General features: G+C 57.1%; 1 protein-coding gene across 4 annotated transcripts; it reads left to right on the top strand.

Moving 5' to 3' along the window:
* Nucleotides 1-895: 895 nt before the first annotated feature.
* On the top strand, nucleotides 896-18,009 carry ASIC1 (acid sensing ion channel subunit 1). Of its 4 annotated transcripts, XM_015886867.2 has the most exons (12): nucleotides 904-1,340; nucleotides 1,933-2,327; nucleotides 3,119-3,314; nucleotides 14,256-14,406; nucleotides 14,800-14,927; nucleotides 15,111-15,261; nucleotides 15,339-15,395; nucleotides 15,478-15,631; nucleotides 15,707-15,798; nucleotides 16,015-16,094; nucleotides 16,223-16,327; nucleotides 16,462-18,009. In XM_015886867.2, exons 2-12 carry the CDS (start codon nucleotides 1,963-1,965, stop codon nucleotides 16,564-16,566), a joined length of 1,584 nt encoding a protein of 527 aa, XP_015742353.1. In that variant the 5' UTR covers nucleotides 904-1,340; nucleotides 1,933-1,962; the 3' UTR covers nucleotides 16,567-18,009. The 4 variants fall into 4 exon arrangements, with proteins under 4 accessions (XP_032296976.1, XP_015742353.1, XP_032296977.1 ...); XM_032441085.1 differs by having other exon boundaries at nucleotides 896-1,340; nucleotides 15,707-16,094; nucleotides 16,462-16,586; XM_032441086.1 differs by lacking the exon at nucleotides 904-1,340 and adding an exon at nucleotides 1,429-1,557 and having other exon boundaries at nucleotides 15,707-16,094; nucleotides 16,462-16,586.
* The last annotated feature ends 821 nt before the right edge of the window (nucleotides 18,010-18,830 follow it).

The raw sequence follows: 18,830 nt of genomic DNA, 5'->3' as shown, positions 1-18,830 counted from the left end.
AAGCAGGGCACAGGCTCAGTGGGGCGTCCCCAAACCCATTTCTGCCCCTTTAGGGGTGATGTCCCTATAGGGACCCACTGCAAAGCTGCAGATTTCTGCTCCAGCAAGGGAAGGGTGAAGTCCAACATTGGGACAAGGTGTTCCACAGTGGGACCAAACCAAGCATGTCCAAGACATGAGATGTAGGGACAGGGCACATGTACCTGATCTTGCTGTACCCTGAATTCCCCACCTTCCCATGAGGTGCAGGGCAGACAGTGAGGACTCATTGGGAGGGCACCTTTAGGCTGGGTGACACTTTCAGGGCGAGCCCAGGCTGTCCTCCCAACTTCACCTTGGAATGTTGAAACTCTCTCTTCCATCTGACTGCAGCTTCCTTCCTGGGCACGACAGGCAGGTGCTTTCTGCATGCCTGGGGCTGAGCGGGGACACCCCAGCTTCAGGATGGGGAGAAAGAAGGGAAGGGGCTCAGGGATGCTGCAGTGCTGGGAGCACCCTGAGCCCTTCTGCACTGCTCTGGGGAGGAGGAGAGCACCCAGCACCCCACAGGGAGGCACCCAGGGGACAATGGCACCATTCTGACATCCAGGAGAGGGGCAGGAGCCCTGCAGGCTCAGGTCCCCGCTGCAGCGAGCATCGTGCTGGGGTCGTATCCAAAAGTGAGCACCACATTGCTGCCCCAAAGCAGACGGAGCCACCAGCTGGGACCGGGACGCCCGCGGGTGGAACCCAGAGGGCAGCAGAGGCCGTGGCCCGAGGAGAGCAGGGTCAGGGCGGTGTGGGGGGTGCGGGGGGGGCCGGGGGGGGGCTCGGGGAGCTGCAGCCCTGCTGCGAAGCGCTGGGGGATGGGAGCGGCACACGCATGCACACGCACACACACATCCCCACACGCACACAGCAGCAGCACCAACAGCCCCTGCCAGCAGCCTGCAATCGCTGGAGCTCCCGGCTCCTCCGCCTCTCCCTCCTCCTCCTTCTCCTCCTCCTCCTCCTCCTCCTCCTCCTCCTCGCTGCCCACCGGCCTGCGGCACCCCTCGGCGGCCTCCGGCCCCACCAGAGCACAGACAATGACTTCATGCGGATTATGCATCTGAAGAAATCACCAGCTCCCAGATAGCCACAGGGGGAGGCATCCATCCATCCATCCATCCCTCCATCCATCCCTCCATCCCTCCATCCATCGCTCCATGTGGTTGGCAGGGCAGCAGCCTCCCGCTCTCCTCCCGCTCCTCTCCTCGCACCCATCGGCCGCCTTCTCTCCGGCAATGGTCTCCTCCGGTCCCCCCGAGCGGCGCTGAGCGAGGCCCCGACGCATCCCCGCTCCCACGCTTGCACCAAAGGTACCGACGAGGCTATTTTTATTCCCCCCCCCCCCCCCTTTTTTTTTTTTTTTTTTTTTTCCCCCCCCCCCCCCCTCTTTTCCTTTTCTTTTCCGGTTCGCCCGCCACTGCCGGGCTCGGTGCCGCTCCATCCCCGCTCCCGGCTTCGTCTTCCCACCCCGGAGGAGGGAGGTCGGCCCCATCCCCGGCACCCGCATCGCAGCGGCCCTGACTCCAGGTTTGCATCCTCCCCTCCTTCGTGTCTTTGTCGATCCGTTGGTGCCATTCGGGGGAGGCGGAGGGGATGAGTGCTGCGGGGGTACCGGGGGGGAGCACAGCACCTCGGTCGTGCTATAGGATGGGGAGGGCAGTGAGGAGGTGGGAGAGGGGGGGGATGCAAGATGTTGCACCCCGATAAATGCAGAGATAGAATACAGAGGGTGCGGGGGGAGAACGGGGCACAGCGAAGTACTGCCCCATGTGAGAGTGCACCCCCAGCAGTGGGGATGGCAGCGCACAGAGGTGCACCCCAGCATTGCCTCGCTGGGACACATCAGGTGGTGGTGACACCCAGGAGGTGGCACTGGGCACCCAGGGGTCCCTTTCCCTACAGAGCGGCCCCCCCGGGCTGCCGACGCGGACCATGATGGACCTGAAGGTGGACGAGGAGGAGGTGGACAGCGGGCAGCCGGTGAGCATCCAGGCCTTTGCCAGCAGCTCCACCCTGCACGGGATCTCACACATCTTCTCCTACGAGCGGCTGTCGCTGAAGCGCGTGGTCTGGGCTCTCTGCTTCATGGGTTCTCTGGCTCTGCTCGCCCTTGTCTGCACCAACCGCATCCAGTACTACTTCCTCTACCCGCACGTCACCAAGCTGGACGAGGTGGCTGCCACCAGGCTCACCTTCCCTGCTGTCACCTTCTGCAACCTCAATGAGTTCCGCTTCAGCCGGGTGACCAAGAACGACCTGTATCACGCTGGTGAACTCCTCGCCCTGCTCAATAACAGGTGGGTGTCCTGAAGTGGCCCCGGGTGACACCTCTGTCCCCAGCTCAGTGTGTCACCATGCTGCACTGCTGTGCGATGCATCGCCTTCATCTCTGCAAGGAAGCACATCCTCATCTCAGCTTTGCAGATGGGTGCAAGCATGCACAGCCCTACCTGGAGGGCATCCTGCTCCTGGGCATGGAGTTGTTCCTGGGGGTCCAGAACACCCTGTTCCAGCCCCAGCGCATGGATCCCAGCACACATGGCTCCAGTCCCTGTGCTTGGATCCAGCACATGTGATTCCAGCCTCAGAACACAGCTCTATGCTGTAAGGCTGGCAGGTGAAGCTTCTATATGCCACCAGTACACTGAGGCCATCCCTTGGGCTGCAGGGCCCCATAGTGCTATAGCCAGAGTGAAACCCCCTCACCCACCTTACCCAGCCCATCCCCATGCCTATAGCAGCTCTTTGATGCTGCTGAGCCACCCTCATGTTCCCAGGTCCCAAAAGCAGTCTCTGCCTGTGCATATTTAGGCACACAGGGCATGGACCAGGCTGCCCTGAGCTGGGATCACTGCTGCAGGTCTGACTGTGGAGCAATTGGTCTGGGTTTGGTGCTGTCAAAGGGGCTGTGGTGACCCTTGTTGGAAGATGCTCATGGCTGATTGCATGGGACACCTATTTGCCCATCCAAGTTGTGTTGCTGAGAGCCCTAAAGATGCCATACGCTTTTGCCATGGGTTGGGATAGGAGCAGCACATGTGAAGCCACCACAGCCAGGCCTGAGCCTCTGCCTCCTCTTTCCCCTAAGATATGAGATCCCGGACACGCAGACAGCTGATGAAAAGCAGCTGGAAATCCTGCAGGACAAGGCAAACTTCCGAAACTTCAAGCCCAAACCTTTCAATATGTTGGAGTTTTATGACCGTGCCGGCCACGACATCAGGGAGATGCTGCTCTCCTGCTTCTTCCGTGGGGAGCAATGCAGCCCTGAAGACTTCAAAGTGGTGAGTGCCCCCACAGCCCCCTCCCCAGGCTGTGAATTCCATGCAAGGAGGGTGTTGATCTGCCCATCACCATTCCTCCCTCCTTTTGGATCCCAAAGAAGGGGCAGCAGCATCGCTGAGGGGGTTCCAGGGGATGCTGCTGGGGTTTAGCACATGGGGTTACGCAGGGTGTGCTGGGCTGGATATTTGAGCTGTAAACCACTGCACATGGAGTGATGGATGGAGGGATGGATGGATGGAGGGATGGATGGAGGGATGGATGGATGGAGGGATGGATGGGGGGATGGATGGAGGGATGCCTCCCCTTCTGGCTATCTGGGAGCTGGTGCTTTCTTCAGATGTGTTGGTGGCACAGCAGGGAGAGGCCTGGTGATGGCCAGCAGGGAGCAGGGGAAGCCCCATGAGCCCTTGGGGACAGCGGGTCCCAGCGGTGCAGCACAGAGGCTGCATTTCACATTGCTCCAGTGCACAATAACGCCTTTGTGTCCCACGGCTGCCTCTCCCCATCAGCTGCCTTGTCTGTTTGGCTCTGGTGTGGAGCACGCAGCTCTGGGGTCCCCATCCCTGTCCCCAATGTGGCCTTGGGGACATCCCGCTCACCTCCCATGACAAAGCTGCAGCGCGTGCCGAGGCACCGGCTGGGTGTCCCCAGGGCTGCTGTACACATCCCAGTGCTGTATGAGGGATTTTAATCCCCAGCACTAAATTCCCTTGGCAGGCCCTTGGGATAGAGAGCTCCTCTGTTGTTTGGTTGTTAAATGGAGGCGAGGGGGCTGGATCCTCCTCAGCAGGGTCAGGTCCCAGCCCACGTGTGCCACCAACAGCTTTGATGCTTGGTGCTCCCTTGTGTTTTCTGCACCAGAGCATCCTCAGGGACCCTCCCACTGCTTCCTTGTACCCGCTGTTAGGATCCAAGCACCCTCCTTCCCCCTCTGCTCTAAGAGGGAGAAGCAAAATAGACGTGCAGCTGGTTTATTATTACTGCCTGGATTATTCCTTGCAAGCAGGTTTGGATGATTTAATGGATTTGATTAGAAAAAGCTGGCTCAGTGCTGTATTTATGTTGCTCGTTGGATTCCCCTTGCAGCCGTGCACAGGCAGAGCTGTGAGTGCTGGGGATGGGGATGGTGTTGTTTGGGAAACATTGGCTCTGTCCCCTCATGGGTTTGGTGGCAGCTTTTGGTTTGACCCAAAGGTTTGTTCCTTCCTCTTCACCACTCCCTCCCACATCCATCTGTGTTGAGCTCCTCTGTGCTGCACTGAGTCCAATGGCACCAAGTGAGACCAAAGGGTGCCGGGGCAGCAATGGGGCCAACCCTGGACATCTCTACACCACCATGTGATGCCCCATTGTCTCCATGTAATGTTCCATTGCCTGTGTGATGCTCCATGTCCTTATGCAATGCTCCACATCCCTGTGTGTTGCTCCATCACCCCTATGCAATGTTCTATGTCCCTGTGTGATGCTCCATGTGCCCGTATAGTGTTCAGTCACCTCTGTGCAATGCTCTACATCCCCAAGCAATGATCTATGTCCCTTTGTGATGCTCCACGTTTCTATTTGATGCTCCATATCCCTATGTGATGCACCACATCCCCCAGCCCGCAGTGCCCCACTACTGGTCCCACTGCGTTGTGTGCCCCTCTGTGTTCTGAGGCCCCTAAAACAGTCCAGGCAGGAGGGATGTCTGGGTCGACACACACAGACAGCACTGCCCCCTGCTCTGACTGATACAGATGAGATGCTGTATCCAGAAGCACTGCTGGGGGGATTTTAGGGCTGCCCAGACCCTATGGGCTGGAAGGAAGCTGTCTATGTACAGGTGGGGATAGAGATTGGTCCCTTCTGCCTCTATCACCTTTGCAACCATCTAACTTTGGTCCTGTTTAGAGCACCAAAGCCTTTAAAGAGATGCAGCATGGGGGCACCAATCCCTCCCCTGGCTCTTCACAGCCTCTCCAGCACCAGGTGGGTGCCTGGGGTCTATGAAGCTCCCCCCTCTCCACAGCATTCTGGGCTGGAGATTTGCAGGGAGCTGCAGCCACCTCCTCCCCCTGCCCCCCAAATCCCAGCATAACCTCAAAACCCAATGGGGCAGCTACAGAGTGTGGAGCAAATCCTGTTCTCCCAAGGCCCCCAGTCCTGTGGGACATAGGGTGAGAGCATCCTTGTCACATGTGATGTGTCCATAGCCAACACATTGTTCCCTATGCAATGCTCCATGTGCCTGTATGATGCTCCACCATCCCTATGTGGTGCTCCACAGCCTGGTCCCCAAGGGTTCCTTTATGGGAACAGGGGACTCACCCTCCCCACTGCCTCTATTCAGGGGCTATTCTCATTAGCAGCAGAAATCAACATTTCTTGCCTGCTGCTTCATAATGTATAAGTAGGAACTCCCCTGCGTGGCCCTGCTGGATCCCTGCTTGTGTTTCCGCTGCCTTCCCAAACCATTGCCCCAGGAACCCCATTCACACCCCATGGATCCGCTCCTCACCCAGCAAGAGAAAGGCCCAGGGGTCTCATCTCTAAGCAGGGCTCCAAACCCCATTCATTTCCTTTGCATCCCAGGGGAAAGGAGGAGAAACATCCTCTTCACCCTGGGACTTGGGGTGGGAAGTGGGGCTGTCCCATTCAAACCACCCTTAAAGCTGTGGGCAATGTTTCATGCTTGGCTCTCCAAAGCCCCTTTTGTGCACAGTGCTGCTGAGATGATGCTGTCGTGCCCGTTGTGATGCGTTTGCAGTTTTCCTTCTCACATCCCTGCAGCCCATCCTGAGGGAGAGTCACATCCATGTGTTCCCATCCCTGTTGTGCTTTGGGGCTCAGCAGCCTCCAGGCAGCACACGGGGGCACCACGAATCACTGCAGAGGGTTGAGACCTCTGGACCATCAGGCTCCAGGGCTGAAGTGGCACCAGGGAGAATTGAGTCTGACACAGGGATCACGGCACTGCCTCGTGTGTCCTCTGCCCTGGAAGCAATGAGCTCAGGGAGGATGAGAAGGGAGGGAGCAGAAAGGCTCTGGAGTGAACCCATATGGTGCTCCTCCTCTTCTTCTTCCCATCCCTGGAGTTGATGTAGTGAAGAATGGATCAGGAACACCTCACTGTCCCTCCATCCACCCCCCAGCACCCACTGATGGACATTGTGAGTCCAGAGCCTTCCAATGAGCACACTGTCCCCACAGCAAAGTGCCCACGGATAACCACGGAGTGTGGAGCATCTCCCACACAACTGAGACCCCACAGCTGCTCGGAGTTCCTAAACAAAAACCACACAGCCCCATTCGCACTCTGCAAAACCAACCTGGGGACCTCACAGCATAAGCCCTGCGGGGCGCTGCGTTTACAAACGGTGTAAAACACGCATATAAATGGCTCCTAAAAGCAGGCTCCTAAATAACTCATCAGCACTTGAAACCGTTCGCGTGTCGCTCCGATCTCCACGCTGTGTTGCATCTCCGAGCTGTTGTCCCCGGGGTCCCTCCGAGTTGTGGTTCTGTTGACCCCGGAGCCCGCAGCGTTTATTGAGCGAACCGCGAGGGATCCGACTTCATCGCGAGGAGTAATCGGAGGTGGTGGAGCAGAGAAGCGGCCGCGGGTGGGTCGGGGACATCCCGGCTCTGCCAGCCCCGAGGATTTCAGTACGTTGGTGTTTTGCTCAAAGCAAAGCAGCCCTGAGCCGTGCAGCCCTCGGGCACAGAGGGGATGCACCGGGATTTCTGCTCCGTGTCTCCTTGGCCTTTGCTGGAGCTTTTCCAGCAGTGGGTGCCCTCAAAGGATGGAGTCTGGGATCCCTCGGATGTGCACGGCTCTGCTCACCCCGTGCTGTTTGCTCGAAGCCTGTTGCATTTCAACCTGTTTTGCAGCACGACCGTTCTTATCCCCTACACGGGAGCGATGCCATTGAACCCAGTGGGATTTTGGCAGAGCCAAAAGCAGCAGAGGAGCATCGGGAACATCAGCACAGGGAACAGCACAGCAGAGAATGATACGTGTCTGCACCCTGCAGCCGCTCCACCAGCAGCATCATTTAGCACCTGGAACCTGTGGGCACGGAGCAGCACCGCCCCCATCGGGAGGAGGGGAGGCAGAGAGGCACTGAGTCCCCAGCCTGGCAATTCAGCCCACCCCAGCAGCACACTTGGACCTGCTGCATGTGTGTAAGCACTGTGCAAGTATGGGAACAATGCACACCCAATGGCATCGTGCTCAACCAAAGCGTTTTGCTCACCCCAAAGCATTGCGAACTCTCTTTTGCTCGCCTGGAGATGCCACATTCACCCCAAAGAGCTTTGTGTATCACTTCGTACACACAACATTCTTTGCACACCCAGAGGTGTCGTGCACTCCCTAAGAGCTTTGCACACCCAAAAGCACATTGCACACCCAGAGATGTTGTGCCAGGAGCTCACAGCACCTCAGATGCACGCCGGGGGCCCTGCAGGGCTGTTACAGTTCCTCTTGAGATGCCTTTGCGCACAAAACCATTAACAAATTAATTATTAATTATTATTAATAAGGTTAAATGGTATCCTCAGCTGCTGAAAGAGATGAGGAGGCTCTCAGGCGCTGTGCAGATGGAGGCAGGGAGCCCACAACCACAGAGCTTTGGGCACAGCCCTATGGCCACCGGCTCCAGAGGAAGCTGCAGGCTGGAAATGCAGCCCCGAAACATCACCAGGAAATGGGAATTCATGCAGATGATTTTCATCCCTTTCATCTCCTTTCCATCTTGATCAGAGGCCCCCGTTGGAGCAGCAGCACCAGCACACGGCGTGTTGGGCAACCGCAGCAATCTGGAACATCACACACAAGGATGTGGTGCAATTCCCCCCCTGTCCCCCAGCACTGAACCAGGAGGAGCCGGAGCAGAGGGTCACATTGAGCCATACAGAGCACTCCATAGGGAGAGCTGAGAAATGAACCACCCTGCAGCCCTTCAGCTCAGGTTTAATTTCTTTACCTTTTGAGAGCCACCGTTGTTTCATCACCCGAAGGTTGGAGACCCCTGAGCTGCATTGCAACTCCTGAAACAGCCGTGACTTGAGATGCTCCTCACCATCTCAGGCTCCCATTTCTGTATATATTCCAGCCTTCACAATTGGATGTTACAATTCTTGGTTTGAAATTAACCATTATTATTCCCAAACATTTTTTCCTGCCCTGCTGCACCTGGGTCATCTCCCTAAGGACCAAACCAAGGCAGGGTCCCCCATCCCTTTGCTTTGTGGGGTTTACAAACCCCTTCATGCAGCACCTGGAGCAGCTGCAGAGCGGGGCCATGCGAGCACCTTGCTTGGATTAGATTAGATGTGAAAAACCACACAGCAAGAGAACAGGATGGGAAAACAATCCCCCCCCCCCACCACCACCACCAATAAAACAGTCGGTTCGGATTTGTTTGCACCGAGCATCCAAGCAATCGTGAAGGATGTCGTAAAGAAATCACAACTTACAGGCAATTTGCAAGCAGCAGGAGCTACAGGAAGGCTTTCAGAGAAGTGTCTGCATGGAGTAAGGCTGGAATTCACAGCATCCCCTGCACTGACCCCCACAATGCAAAAACCAGTGCTGAAAAAAGGCAGAAATCTCTTGGTATTACAGATGTTTTGGGGGAATAGGAGGGGAAATAGGTGCTCAGTACTTTGGGTATGGCAGCTGGTGCATGGAGGAGAACAGCTAGAAGGGTTTGCCCACAAACTGCCCCCCCCCACCCCCCAAGCAGTGGGGCTGCAGAGCCCTGCAGTGCCGTCAGTGCCTGCACCAGGCTGGGAAGCACCGAGAGGAGGAGGTTTTGAAAGATTAATGGAGTTTAAATGGGAACGTTTGGAGAGGAGATAAGGCTCGTCTGATAGGAAATCACACGGAACAGCCAGGGAGGCCCCGGGTCCGTAATGAAGTCCACTTAGCGCACGTTACTCACCATAATGTGCTTTTTATTAAAGTCCTGTGGACGTGGGTCTGCAGCCGACAGCCCCAGGCGGGGTGGCATGGGGCCATTGGGACAGAGTGGCATCCCCACAGCAGCCTTTTGTCTCCATCCTTTGTCCCTTGAGCCGAGAGCAGCGATCCCACATCACCCATCGCCTCCATTCCCCCCACAGCTGTATCCATAGGGATAAAGTGGGGGGGGGGGAAAGACGGCGGTGGGGAATCATACAGATGGGCAAAAACTCTTTTTTAATTTATTTTTTTTTAAAATCATCGGGGTTTTTTTTATGCATTAGAATGTGACATGCTAATCCACTGTGAAGCGTCTAATCTGGGGGATAAAGGGGCGGATAACACCAGTACGCCCAGCTTGGCCGGTGGAGCGAGAGGAGGCAAGGTGGAAGCATCTGATAAAGGCGGTGGGATTAGTGCCGCAGGATCCCCGCATCCCACCCCACTCCTCCGCCTCCGAGCCATAGAGATTTCCCCATCTCCGCCTCGTGGTGGGGCAGAGACCCTCAGGGCACCGGGGAGCATCGCAAAGCTGCGTTTCTCCTCCTTGCTGTGCAATGCAAGAGCAGGGCAGCCCCTCCGCCCCATCCGATATCCCCTCCCTCCCCTGCTCCCGGCTGCTGTAGGGGTTTCAATGAGTCCCATCCCACCCCACCGCCTGGATACGGAACCAAGCGAACCCGCGGCACCTCCTGGGGCCGGGCTGCGTTTTTGCATGCCTGGGATAACAGAGCTCACAATGTTGTTTTCTCCTCGCCTCCTCGGGGATTGGTTTATCTCTATGAATAACTCCATCCCGGCTTTGATCTCCTCTGCCATTAAAGCGTGACAGGCTGTGAAATGCGCTGCTGCCGCTGCCGTCAAATCCCCCATCCGCCTCCCTCCCTCCCCTCCGCCTCCGTGCTCCCCTGCCCCGGGGAACCTCGGTGCCCCCGGCCCGTGCTGGTGCTATGGGATCGGACAGCAGGCAGACAACGCGATGGAGCAGGGAAACACCGGCTTTGCTACCGTGGTCCCACCGCTATGGGGGACACAACGGCACCGAGCATCCCCGTTCCCCAGGTTGGGGCACAGCGGATGCTGCCACGGGGGCTGATGTCACAGTTAATTATAGCATCCCCCATCCTTCTCCCCCGCAAAAGCGTTACCTGAAAGAGGGTAAAAATAGCTCCTGCTGAGGGAGGAGCTGGAGAGAGCCCAAGGGCTCCTTGAAGATCTCCAAAACTCACAGAAATTGGGATGGTGACCCCTTGTCCCCAACGTGGGAACACAACCAGGAATTGTCCCCATCCACAGGGTCAGAATCTGAGTTCTGCTATGCTTCTGGCTGTGACCACCCCAGTCACCTTCAACCCTCTGAGCATTCACCCCCAAGCAGCTTTTCTCCTCCCTAGGAACAGTCCTGATGCTCCCCATAGGTTTCAGCCAAGTGAGACAACGATGGAGTGCTTTCATTACAGCACCTCCCTCACCCTACTACAATTGCTCCTGAAAATCACATTGAAAGCCCACCCTGTACCATTAGATAGCATTAACAACTTGTTCACACCAGCACCAGGAAACAGAAGAAATCCCACCTCACCCAGCTCACACCTTCTCACCCCCCAGGACTGGCTCCTGTATTACATCCCAAGCCTTTATGTCTCAGAACTGAGCAGCCCAACACCCCCAGGTCTTTTCCCAGCTGATGCCTTTTAAATCCTGGCCCTGCCCATCTCCATCCAAATACCAAAGGGCTGTGACCCAGTCCCCATGGCTTGCTGGCCAGCTCCCCAATCCTAGCCTCATTCCCAGGATTTTTCCAGCTGAGGCTCTCCAGGTTGCTCCCCAAAGGCACAACCTTGCTCTCAGCCCTATGAAATTTCATCCTGTGGCACTGGCACTTGTCCCCAAGGTCACTCACGCTTGCTTGCTCTCCCTGGCTTTGCAGCTGATTCCTCTGCTTTGTCCCCTTTATACAAAGGGCCCTTTGGAGGAATATTGAATGTGGGGACCCCCACGGTGGACCCTTGGGGAACACCGTGCTGTCCCATCATTGTCCCATTGGTATTTGTCCTCCTGGCTGAGCCCTGCGCACACCCCACACATCTCACAGTATCTCTTGCTCTGGCAGAGCTGATAACCTCACACAGGGATCAGAACCATTTTTCAGTGGCTTCCTGATTGCATTTGTTCACCTGTTTTGGGGATACCCGTGTCAGTGAGCTGGGATGTGCACAGGGACCAGGAGCTGTTTGGGGATGGATGCTCAGCCGATGCAGGGGCTGGGCTGTGCTCTGTGCACCCATGCATCAGCCAAACCCCTTTGCCCAGATCCTGTGCATCGAAGCACTGCTGCATGCAGACACTCCCCTTCCCCTCAGCCTGCTGATGGCGGCTGCGGTGCTGGGATGGGGCTGGAGATTGCTCTGTGGTCACATTGGATGCTTTTACAAAGTGCTGAGCACAGGAAAAAAGCAAACCGCAAGAAGGGGCCGTGCTGCCGCAGGGCTGCAGGGAGTGGGGGGTGATGCCTTTGCTCCTGGATTCACCCAGCTCCAGCCCCATGCCATCTCAAGGCTGCCTCCCCAGGACACCAAATCTCATCCTTCTGGCCTGAACGCCGACCCTCCGGGTTCCCTGTGCCCCCACATGGAGCAGAGCATGGGGCAATGCACTGTGTGGCTCACCAGGAAGAGGCATCACCCAAAATACGGCAGTGCCCAAATCCTGCAAAAAGCAGCATGGGCTTGGAAGACACCCAACCTCAGGCATCGCCTGTGCTTACATCGCTGTCCCACTGTGTGAGGAGATGAGCCCATGGGGATGAGTGCGACCAGGATGAGCAGCACGGAGCACTCAGGGACACCACAGCATCCTCACTGGCACCACCCAGATGGACACAACGGCAGGACGGTGACACAGAGCTCTGGGCAATCTCTGGCTGCCACAGTGAAGAGCTTGGAGACCCCAGTGAGTTGAGCAGATGGAGGCTGCGGAAACAGCCTGGCACCCGGCGGGACAGCATGGATGGAACTGCTGATCAGGCTGCCAGGGATGGAGGATGCAGCACACCAGGTGCCTGCACGCAACAACATCCATGTAAACCCATCCATGCACACCCATCTGTGCACACCCGTCCATGCACAGCTGTGCACCCCGGATCTAGCAGCCCTTCAGCTCCCAGCACAGCGGTGCATCTCAAAGCCAGCAGTGTCTTCTCTCCGTCCTGCCAGCCGCAGCCGGGCTGCTCCCTTGGGAACCTGCAGAACCGCCCCTTGCTCCTCCCCAGCCCTCTGCTCCTGATATCCCCTCCTCTCCAACCCCCCCTGAGCAGCCCTCTGCTCTTCTTCTGCTCCTCTCCCCTCGCTCCGCTCATCGCTGCACACCTCTCACTCCTTTTCCCTTCTCTGTCTCTGCTCCCAACTTTTCCCCTTCCTCCATCCCAGCCCCTCACCCACCTTATGAGGCACTGATTCACCACTGGAGACCCCCCCAACCTGCAGCAGGACCAGGACCCGCAGCCCACAGCTGGGACCCCTCACTCTGCACAATGCCCCTCCAGATATTCTGCACCATCTCCTTCTCCAGCGAGGAAGCACCGAGAGATGCCACAGCAGCTGGGAGAGGAGAGAATGGAGCTGATGAGTTCCTGTATGGGCAGGAGGAGGAAGAAGAAGAGGAGGAGGATACAGGGGCAGCCACGGACTTTGTGGCCTTTGCCAGCAGCTGCACACTGCATGGGCTGAGCCACATCTTTGTGGAGGGCAGTCTGGGTGCCCGGCAAGCGCTCTGGGCGCTGGCTTTCCTCCTCTCCCTCTCCGTCTTCCTCTACCAGGTGGCTGACCGCATTGTGTACTACCTGGAGTACCACCACGTCACTCTGCTCAGTGAGGAGGACAGCCCTGAGATGACTTTCCCCGCCGTCACCTTCTGCAACATCAACCGGGTGCGGGTCTCGCAGCTCAGCCACGAGGACCTGCTCTACCTTGCACCCCTGGTTGACTACGAGCCCGGGATGGAGCTGGGCTTTGTCCCAGCCCAGTTCAGCTCTTGGGATGAGGATGAGCCCCTAAATTTGCACGGGTTTTTTAACCGCACTTGCCACCAGCTGGAGGACATGCTGCTGAGCTGCAGCTACCGGGGCGAGCAATGTGGCCCCGGCGACTTCGTGGCGGTGAGTAGCTTTGTCCCACTGCCCTGGGGACCAGATGGTGGCACAGTTCTTTTTCCCAGCACCGTCATCTCCTGGCTCCTGTCACCCCTAACCTTCCCTACAGTCACACCTTCTCCTCTCCCCTTTCCACTACCTGGGACTGCTCAGTGTGATGAGTGCCGCGCTCACAGCTTGGGATAGGGAAAAGTAAAGGAAAGGGACCAGGGAGCAGCTCCCACCAGCATCGTGTCGGATCAGCTGCAATCACAGCAATGCAATGGGTGATGCTGTCCATGCTTGGGGACAGGCACCCATCCTGCTGGTGTTGGTGTTGGTGAGACACCTCCATCCTTGTATCCCCACCACACCTCGGGGTCTGGGCTTGGCACTGTGCAGCCTGCAGCCTGCTGGCCCCAGATGCTCCCTTTGCCAGCAGCAGCTCAGCAGCATGGAGCTGTGCTGGCAGCCAGAGGTGATAGCTGGAATGGGTGAGGAGGGCTGGGGGGTTGAGGATCCTGTCCAGCCCCCATCTGTGGGATTGGAGGTGATGGGGCAGATATTGGTGAGGGCACAGGGCTGAGTGCTGCTGTCCTGGGGCTGCAGGGTCATGGAGATGCAAACCTGCAAAGCATCTCCACTGATCTGCACCCATTGCCTTGGTGGGGATCTCGTCCTTCTACCAGGGCAAAGGCAGCTCTGATGCTAAGAGACCCCATGGGACAGGACCCTGGGTCAGGCTGTCCCCCAGGCTGGGCATTGCCACATTCTGGAGCTGGAGTCAGCTCCATGCTGCAGCGCCAGTGGCATTTTGGGGCTAGCAGAGGGGCCCCAGCCTCAGCCTTATGTCCTCTCCCACAGGTGTTCACACGCTATGGCAAATGCTACACCTTCAATGCAGGGCAGGACGGCAAACCCCGGCTCATCACCATGAAGGGGGGCACTGGAAATGGCCTGGAGATCATGCTGGACATCCAGCAGGACGAGTACCTCCCTGTGTGGGGGGAAACAGGTAACCCAGCAGCTCCTAGGCTGCTTCCCAGCAGCCTCCCAGCTTCATACCCCACAAGACCACGTCCCCAGGGCTCCTTCCTTCTGTTTCTCACCACTTCGGGTCTTCTGCTTTCCTTTTTCCTCCTTGCCTCTTCTATTTGCCATGGCAACTCCCTGCCGCTTTAGACAAGCAGCCATCACTTGTTTATAAATAGAGCCAGGCACTTTCCACACTGCTCTTCCCAAGGTCTGGACCACAGGGCTGGGGGGGACAAGGGCACGGGGTGGATGGATGCATGGATGCATGGACATGTGAAGGAGTGAATTCACCAAAGGGAAGGGTGGGAGACGGGAGGAGTTTTCTTCCTTCTTGCAGCAGGGCTCAGCTCCTCTCTGCTCCTCTCTGCTGCAGATGAGACCTCATTTGAAGCTGGGATCAAGGTGCAGATCCACAGCCAGGATGAGCCACCCTACATCGACCAGCTGGGCTTTGGTGTGGCACCCGGCTTCCAGACCTTCGTGTCCTGCCAGGAGCAGCGGGTAGGGGCTGTGGGCCTTGCTCAATCCCTCCCACCCCCTAGAGTGCTGAGCCCCCTCCCTACATCCCCATCTCCTGCCCCAATGTGGGATGGAAATGGGGAGCAGCACACGAGGCCCCACCCTCACCATGCCGTGGGCTGCAGGGATGTGTGCTTCTCTCCTTATCCCTGGCTTCCCTCTCAGCTCATCTACCTGCCACCTCCCTGGGGAGACTGTAAGGCCACAACGGGTGACTCGGAGTTCTACGACACTTACAGCATCACAGCCTGCCGCATCGACTGCGAGACCCGCTACCTGGTGGAGAACTGCAACTGCCGCATGGTGCACATGCCAGGTGAGCTCTGCATGGCTGCATCCCACCCCAAACCCAGGGGACACAGTCCTATGGGAAACCTGTTCTGTTTCCTGCAGGCGATGCCCCTTATTGCACCCCAGAGCAGTACAAGGAGTGCGCAGATCCGGCCTTAGGTGAGGCTGCCTGGTCCCATAGGTCTGAACTGACAGCATCAGGGTTTCCCACATCCCCATCTAAGTCTCTTTTCCTGCCCAGATTTCCTGGTGGAGAAGGACAATGAGTATTGTGTCTGTGAGATGCCCTGCAACGTCACCCGCTACGGCAAAGAGCTCTCCATGGTGAAGATTCCCAGCAAAGCCTCTGCTAAGTACCTGGCCAAGAAGTACAACAAGTCAGAGCAATACATCGGGTAATGCACCACAGGTATGGGGCAGCATTGTGTCTCTCCAACACCACGACCTGACTCTGCTTTCTGCCCACGCAGGGAGAACATCCTGGTGCTGGATATCTTCTTTGAAGCCTTGAACTATGAGACGATTGAGCAGAAGAAGGCGTATGAGGTGGCTGGATTGCTGGGTGAGCACTGTGGGCTGGTGGCTGTGCTGAGAGCTTTGGTTGGCACCCTTCAGTGTGGCCCCATGTGCTGTCACCCCAATCCTGGGGCACCAGGGTGTGCACACAGCGTAGGTGCAGAACAGAGCAGCCCCCAGAGTCACAGCAGTGATGAGGTTTGCCCTTTCTCTGCTCCATCTGCCAGCAGTGCCCTGCTGATAGCTTTCCTCTCCCCCCCAGGTGACATCGGAGGACAGATGGGGCTGTTTATCGGGGCCAGCATCCTCACTGTGCTGGAGCTGTTTGACTACGCCTATGAGGTGAGCCCCAAAACACTGTGCCCTGTTCCTGTGGGGTCAGCAGAGCCCCCTTGGCACCACATCCCTCCATCTACTGGGGAAACCCCCTTGTTGGGGTCCATCCTGGAGCTCAGAGCCATCTCCTGCAGGTGATCAAGCACCGGCTGTGCCGGCGGGGCAAGTGCCGTAAGAACCACAAGAGGAACAACACGGACAAGGGCGTCGCACTGAGCATGGATGACGTGAAACGCCACGTGAGTGCTGGGCAGGGGGTCTTGTTGGGGGGTCACCGTCACCACCTGGGGGACAAGGGGCAGCAGGCAATGGAAGACAGGGCTTGGTTCTGGCTTAAACCCGTGACCACAACATCCCATCTCTTCCCCTACAGAACCCCTGCGAGAGCCTACGGGGTCACCCGGCCGGCATGACGTACGCAGCAAACATCCTACCTCACCACCCAGCCCGGGGAACCTTTGAGGACTTCACCTGCTAACCGACGTCTGGATGTACAACAACCCGAGCTACCAAAGCCCTCCGGAGCGCTGCCCTTCTCCTAGAGGAGAGACACAGCCAGGGGACCTCGCTCGAAGCCACGGCGGGACGCGGACAAGAGCGGCGGCCTCAGATTTTGGGGCAGGCGGCCGGGCCGGGCCGTGTTGGCTCAGAGACTGGAGGAGGCTGCAGCCCAGCCGCGGAGCCACGCACAGCGGGCCGGGGCGCGGGCCTGCCCCGTCTCCTCCCCCTCGGCTCCCCTCGGCCTTTTTAACTAGAAACCCAGAAGCCAAGAAGAAGCAGCCTTCGGGCCGCAAGAGTCTCCATCCACAGCCCTGTTCGTCTGTCCGTCCGTCCATTGTCTCCATGCTCATTCTGCTCCCCAGAGCTCAGCCTGCGCCTGTTCCCATGCCTGGCATCATCTCAGAGCCCCGCAGCCCCAGCAGAGCCCACTGGGCTCCACGTGCACAAAACAGAGCAGCTCCACATCTCCAAAATGTCTTCCTCGGCCTCCGTCCCGGGGATGGCAGCGTTGGGCCGCTGGGGGAGCAGCATGGAGGGCTGCGCCTTGGGGGACCACTGAGGGCCTGCAGCCTGGTCATGGTGTGGGGTTCTGTGATGGTGTGGGGCTCTGTCGTGGTGTGGGGCTTTGTGATGGTGTGGGGCTCTATCGTGGTGTAGGGCTCTGTGATGGTGTTGGGCCCCAACATGGTGTGAGGCCCTGTCATGGTGTGGGGCCCCAACATGGTGTGGGGCTCTGTGATGGTGTGGGGCCCCAACATGGTGTGAGGTCCTGTCATGGTGTGGGGCGCTATCGTGGTGTGGGGCCCCAACATGGTGTGGGGCTCCGTGATGGTGTGGAGCTCTGTGATGGTGTGGGGCTCTGTGATGGTGTGGGGCCCTATCATGGTTTGGGGCTCTGTGATGGTGTTGGGCCCCAACATGGTTTGAGGCCCCGTCATGGTTGTAGGGCCTCATTGCCCTGTCACAGTGTGGCCTCCCTACCCCACAGTCCCCAGGAAATCTGGGGTTCCCCCCACGCAGCCCCCAAAATGACCATCCTTGGGGAGAAAACCACAGGGAAAGCTCCAGCTCCCATTGGCACCACATTGCCTGGGCAGCCATAGGAGCCCCAGCATCAACAAAGTGACAGGTTTAAGGGACACCCTACAGACCACATGGTCCATGGGACCGCAGGCTCCCACCCCACCAAACCCCCAACAACAGCCACCCCTGGGGGCCATGAGCCCTGGGCACCATCAAAGCTCACAGCCCAGGCCCCCTACCCCTTCCCATTGCTGCCCCCTCCCAGCAGTGGGGCCATTGGCCACCCCCAGCCCCCCGCATCAAGCAAGAGCCCTCATGGGGCTGAAGTGCTTCTTCTCTTTAAGAGCTTTTGCAATAAGTCTTTTTAGTAGTTATTCTTTCTAGACTCTCTTTTTCTTTCCTTTCTCTAAAAGAGTGTCCATGCCCCAACTTCACATGGAGAGAAGTTCCATTTGCCATTCATCTACCCCCCCCCCCAATTTTATCCTCATTATTATTATTTGCTTCCTGACCAAAATTAGGAACTGGGGGTCAGTCCTTTGTTATCCAGCAATCACCCAAAGACAAAAGGTCGGCCGCATCCATAAATTTTCTTATGGATTTTTCCTAATGTTTCACTGCATCTTATGTATTTATTTTCTTCCTTTTTCACCCGTTAAAGCTTTTAAAGATGGGGCTGGGATCTGACCTTGAGGCTCGCCTGTTGGAACATCCAACTTTTGGTTTGTTTCTATTATGCCATCTGCATTTTATATTTCTTATATATAATATATATGACTATATATATATGTGTACATATATATATATATATCTCTATACATGCATCATATCAGTGTAGATATCCATTTCGTAGCATTTAGGCCTTGTTCTTGTGCCATTTTCTTTTTCTGTTACTGATCTCTGAATGCCTTCAAGTGTATAAAGTGTTGAATTCTCTCTGGTATCTGTACTATGTACACACATTTTCATAGGAAGCACAATAAGATGACAGATGCATTGTACATCAATACCTGCTACTCTTAACGACGATATAAAGAATGATAAAAGTGATGAGCACCGAGCCTGTCTGTGCTGTGGGAGATGCTCCTTAGTGAGCTCTGGTACCCAGGTGGGCTCCAGCCCCACATCCCTAGTCCTGATCCACTATGAGCAAACCCTATAGGTGCTTTTGGGGCTGGAGGATGGAAATTGACTTCTGCTCCCAAGCAGAGGGAGGAG

This window comes from Coturnix japonica, linkage group LGE22C19W28_E50C23 (genome assembly GCF_001577835.2).
Source record: "Coturnix japonica isolate 7356 linkage group LGE22C19W28_E50C23, Coturnix japonica 2.1, whole genome shotgun sequence".
In the NCBI taxonomy this organism is placed as follows: Eukaryota; Metazoa; Chordata; class Aves; order Galliformes; family Phasianidae; genus Coturnix; species Coturnix japonica.
This window is presented reverse-complemented; position numbering and strand designations above follow the sequence as displayed.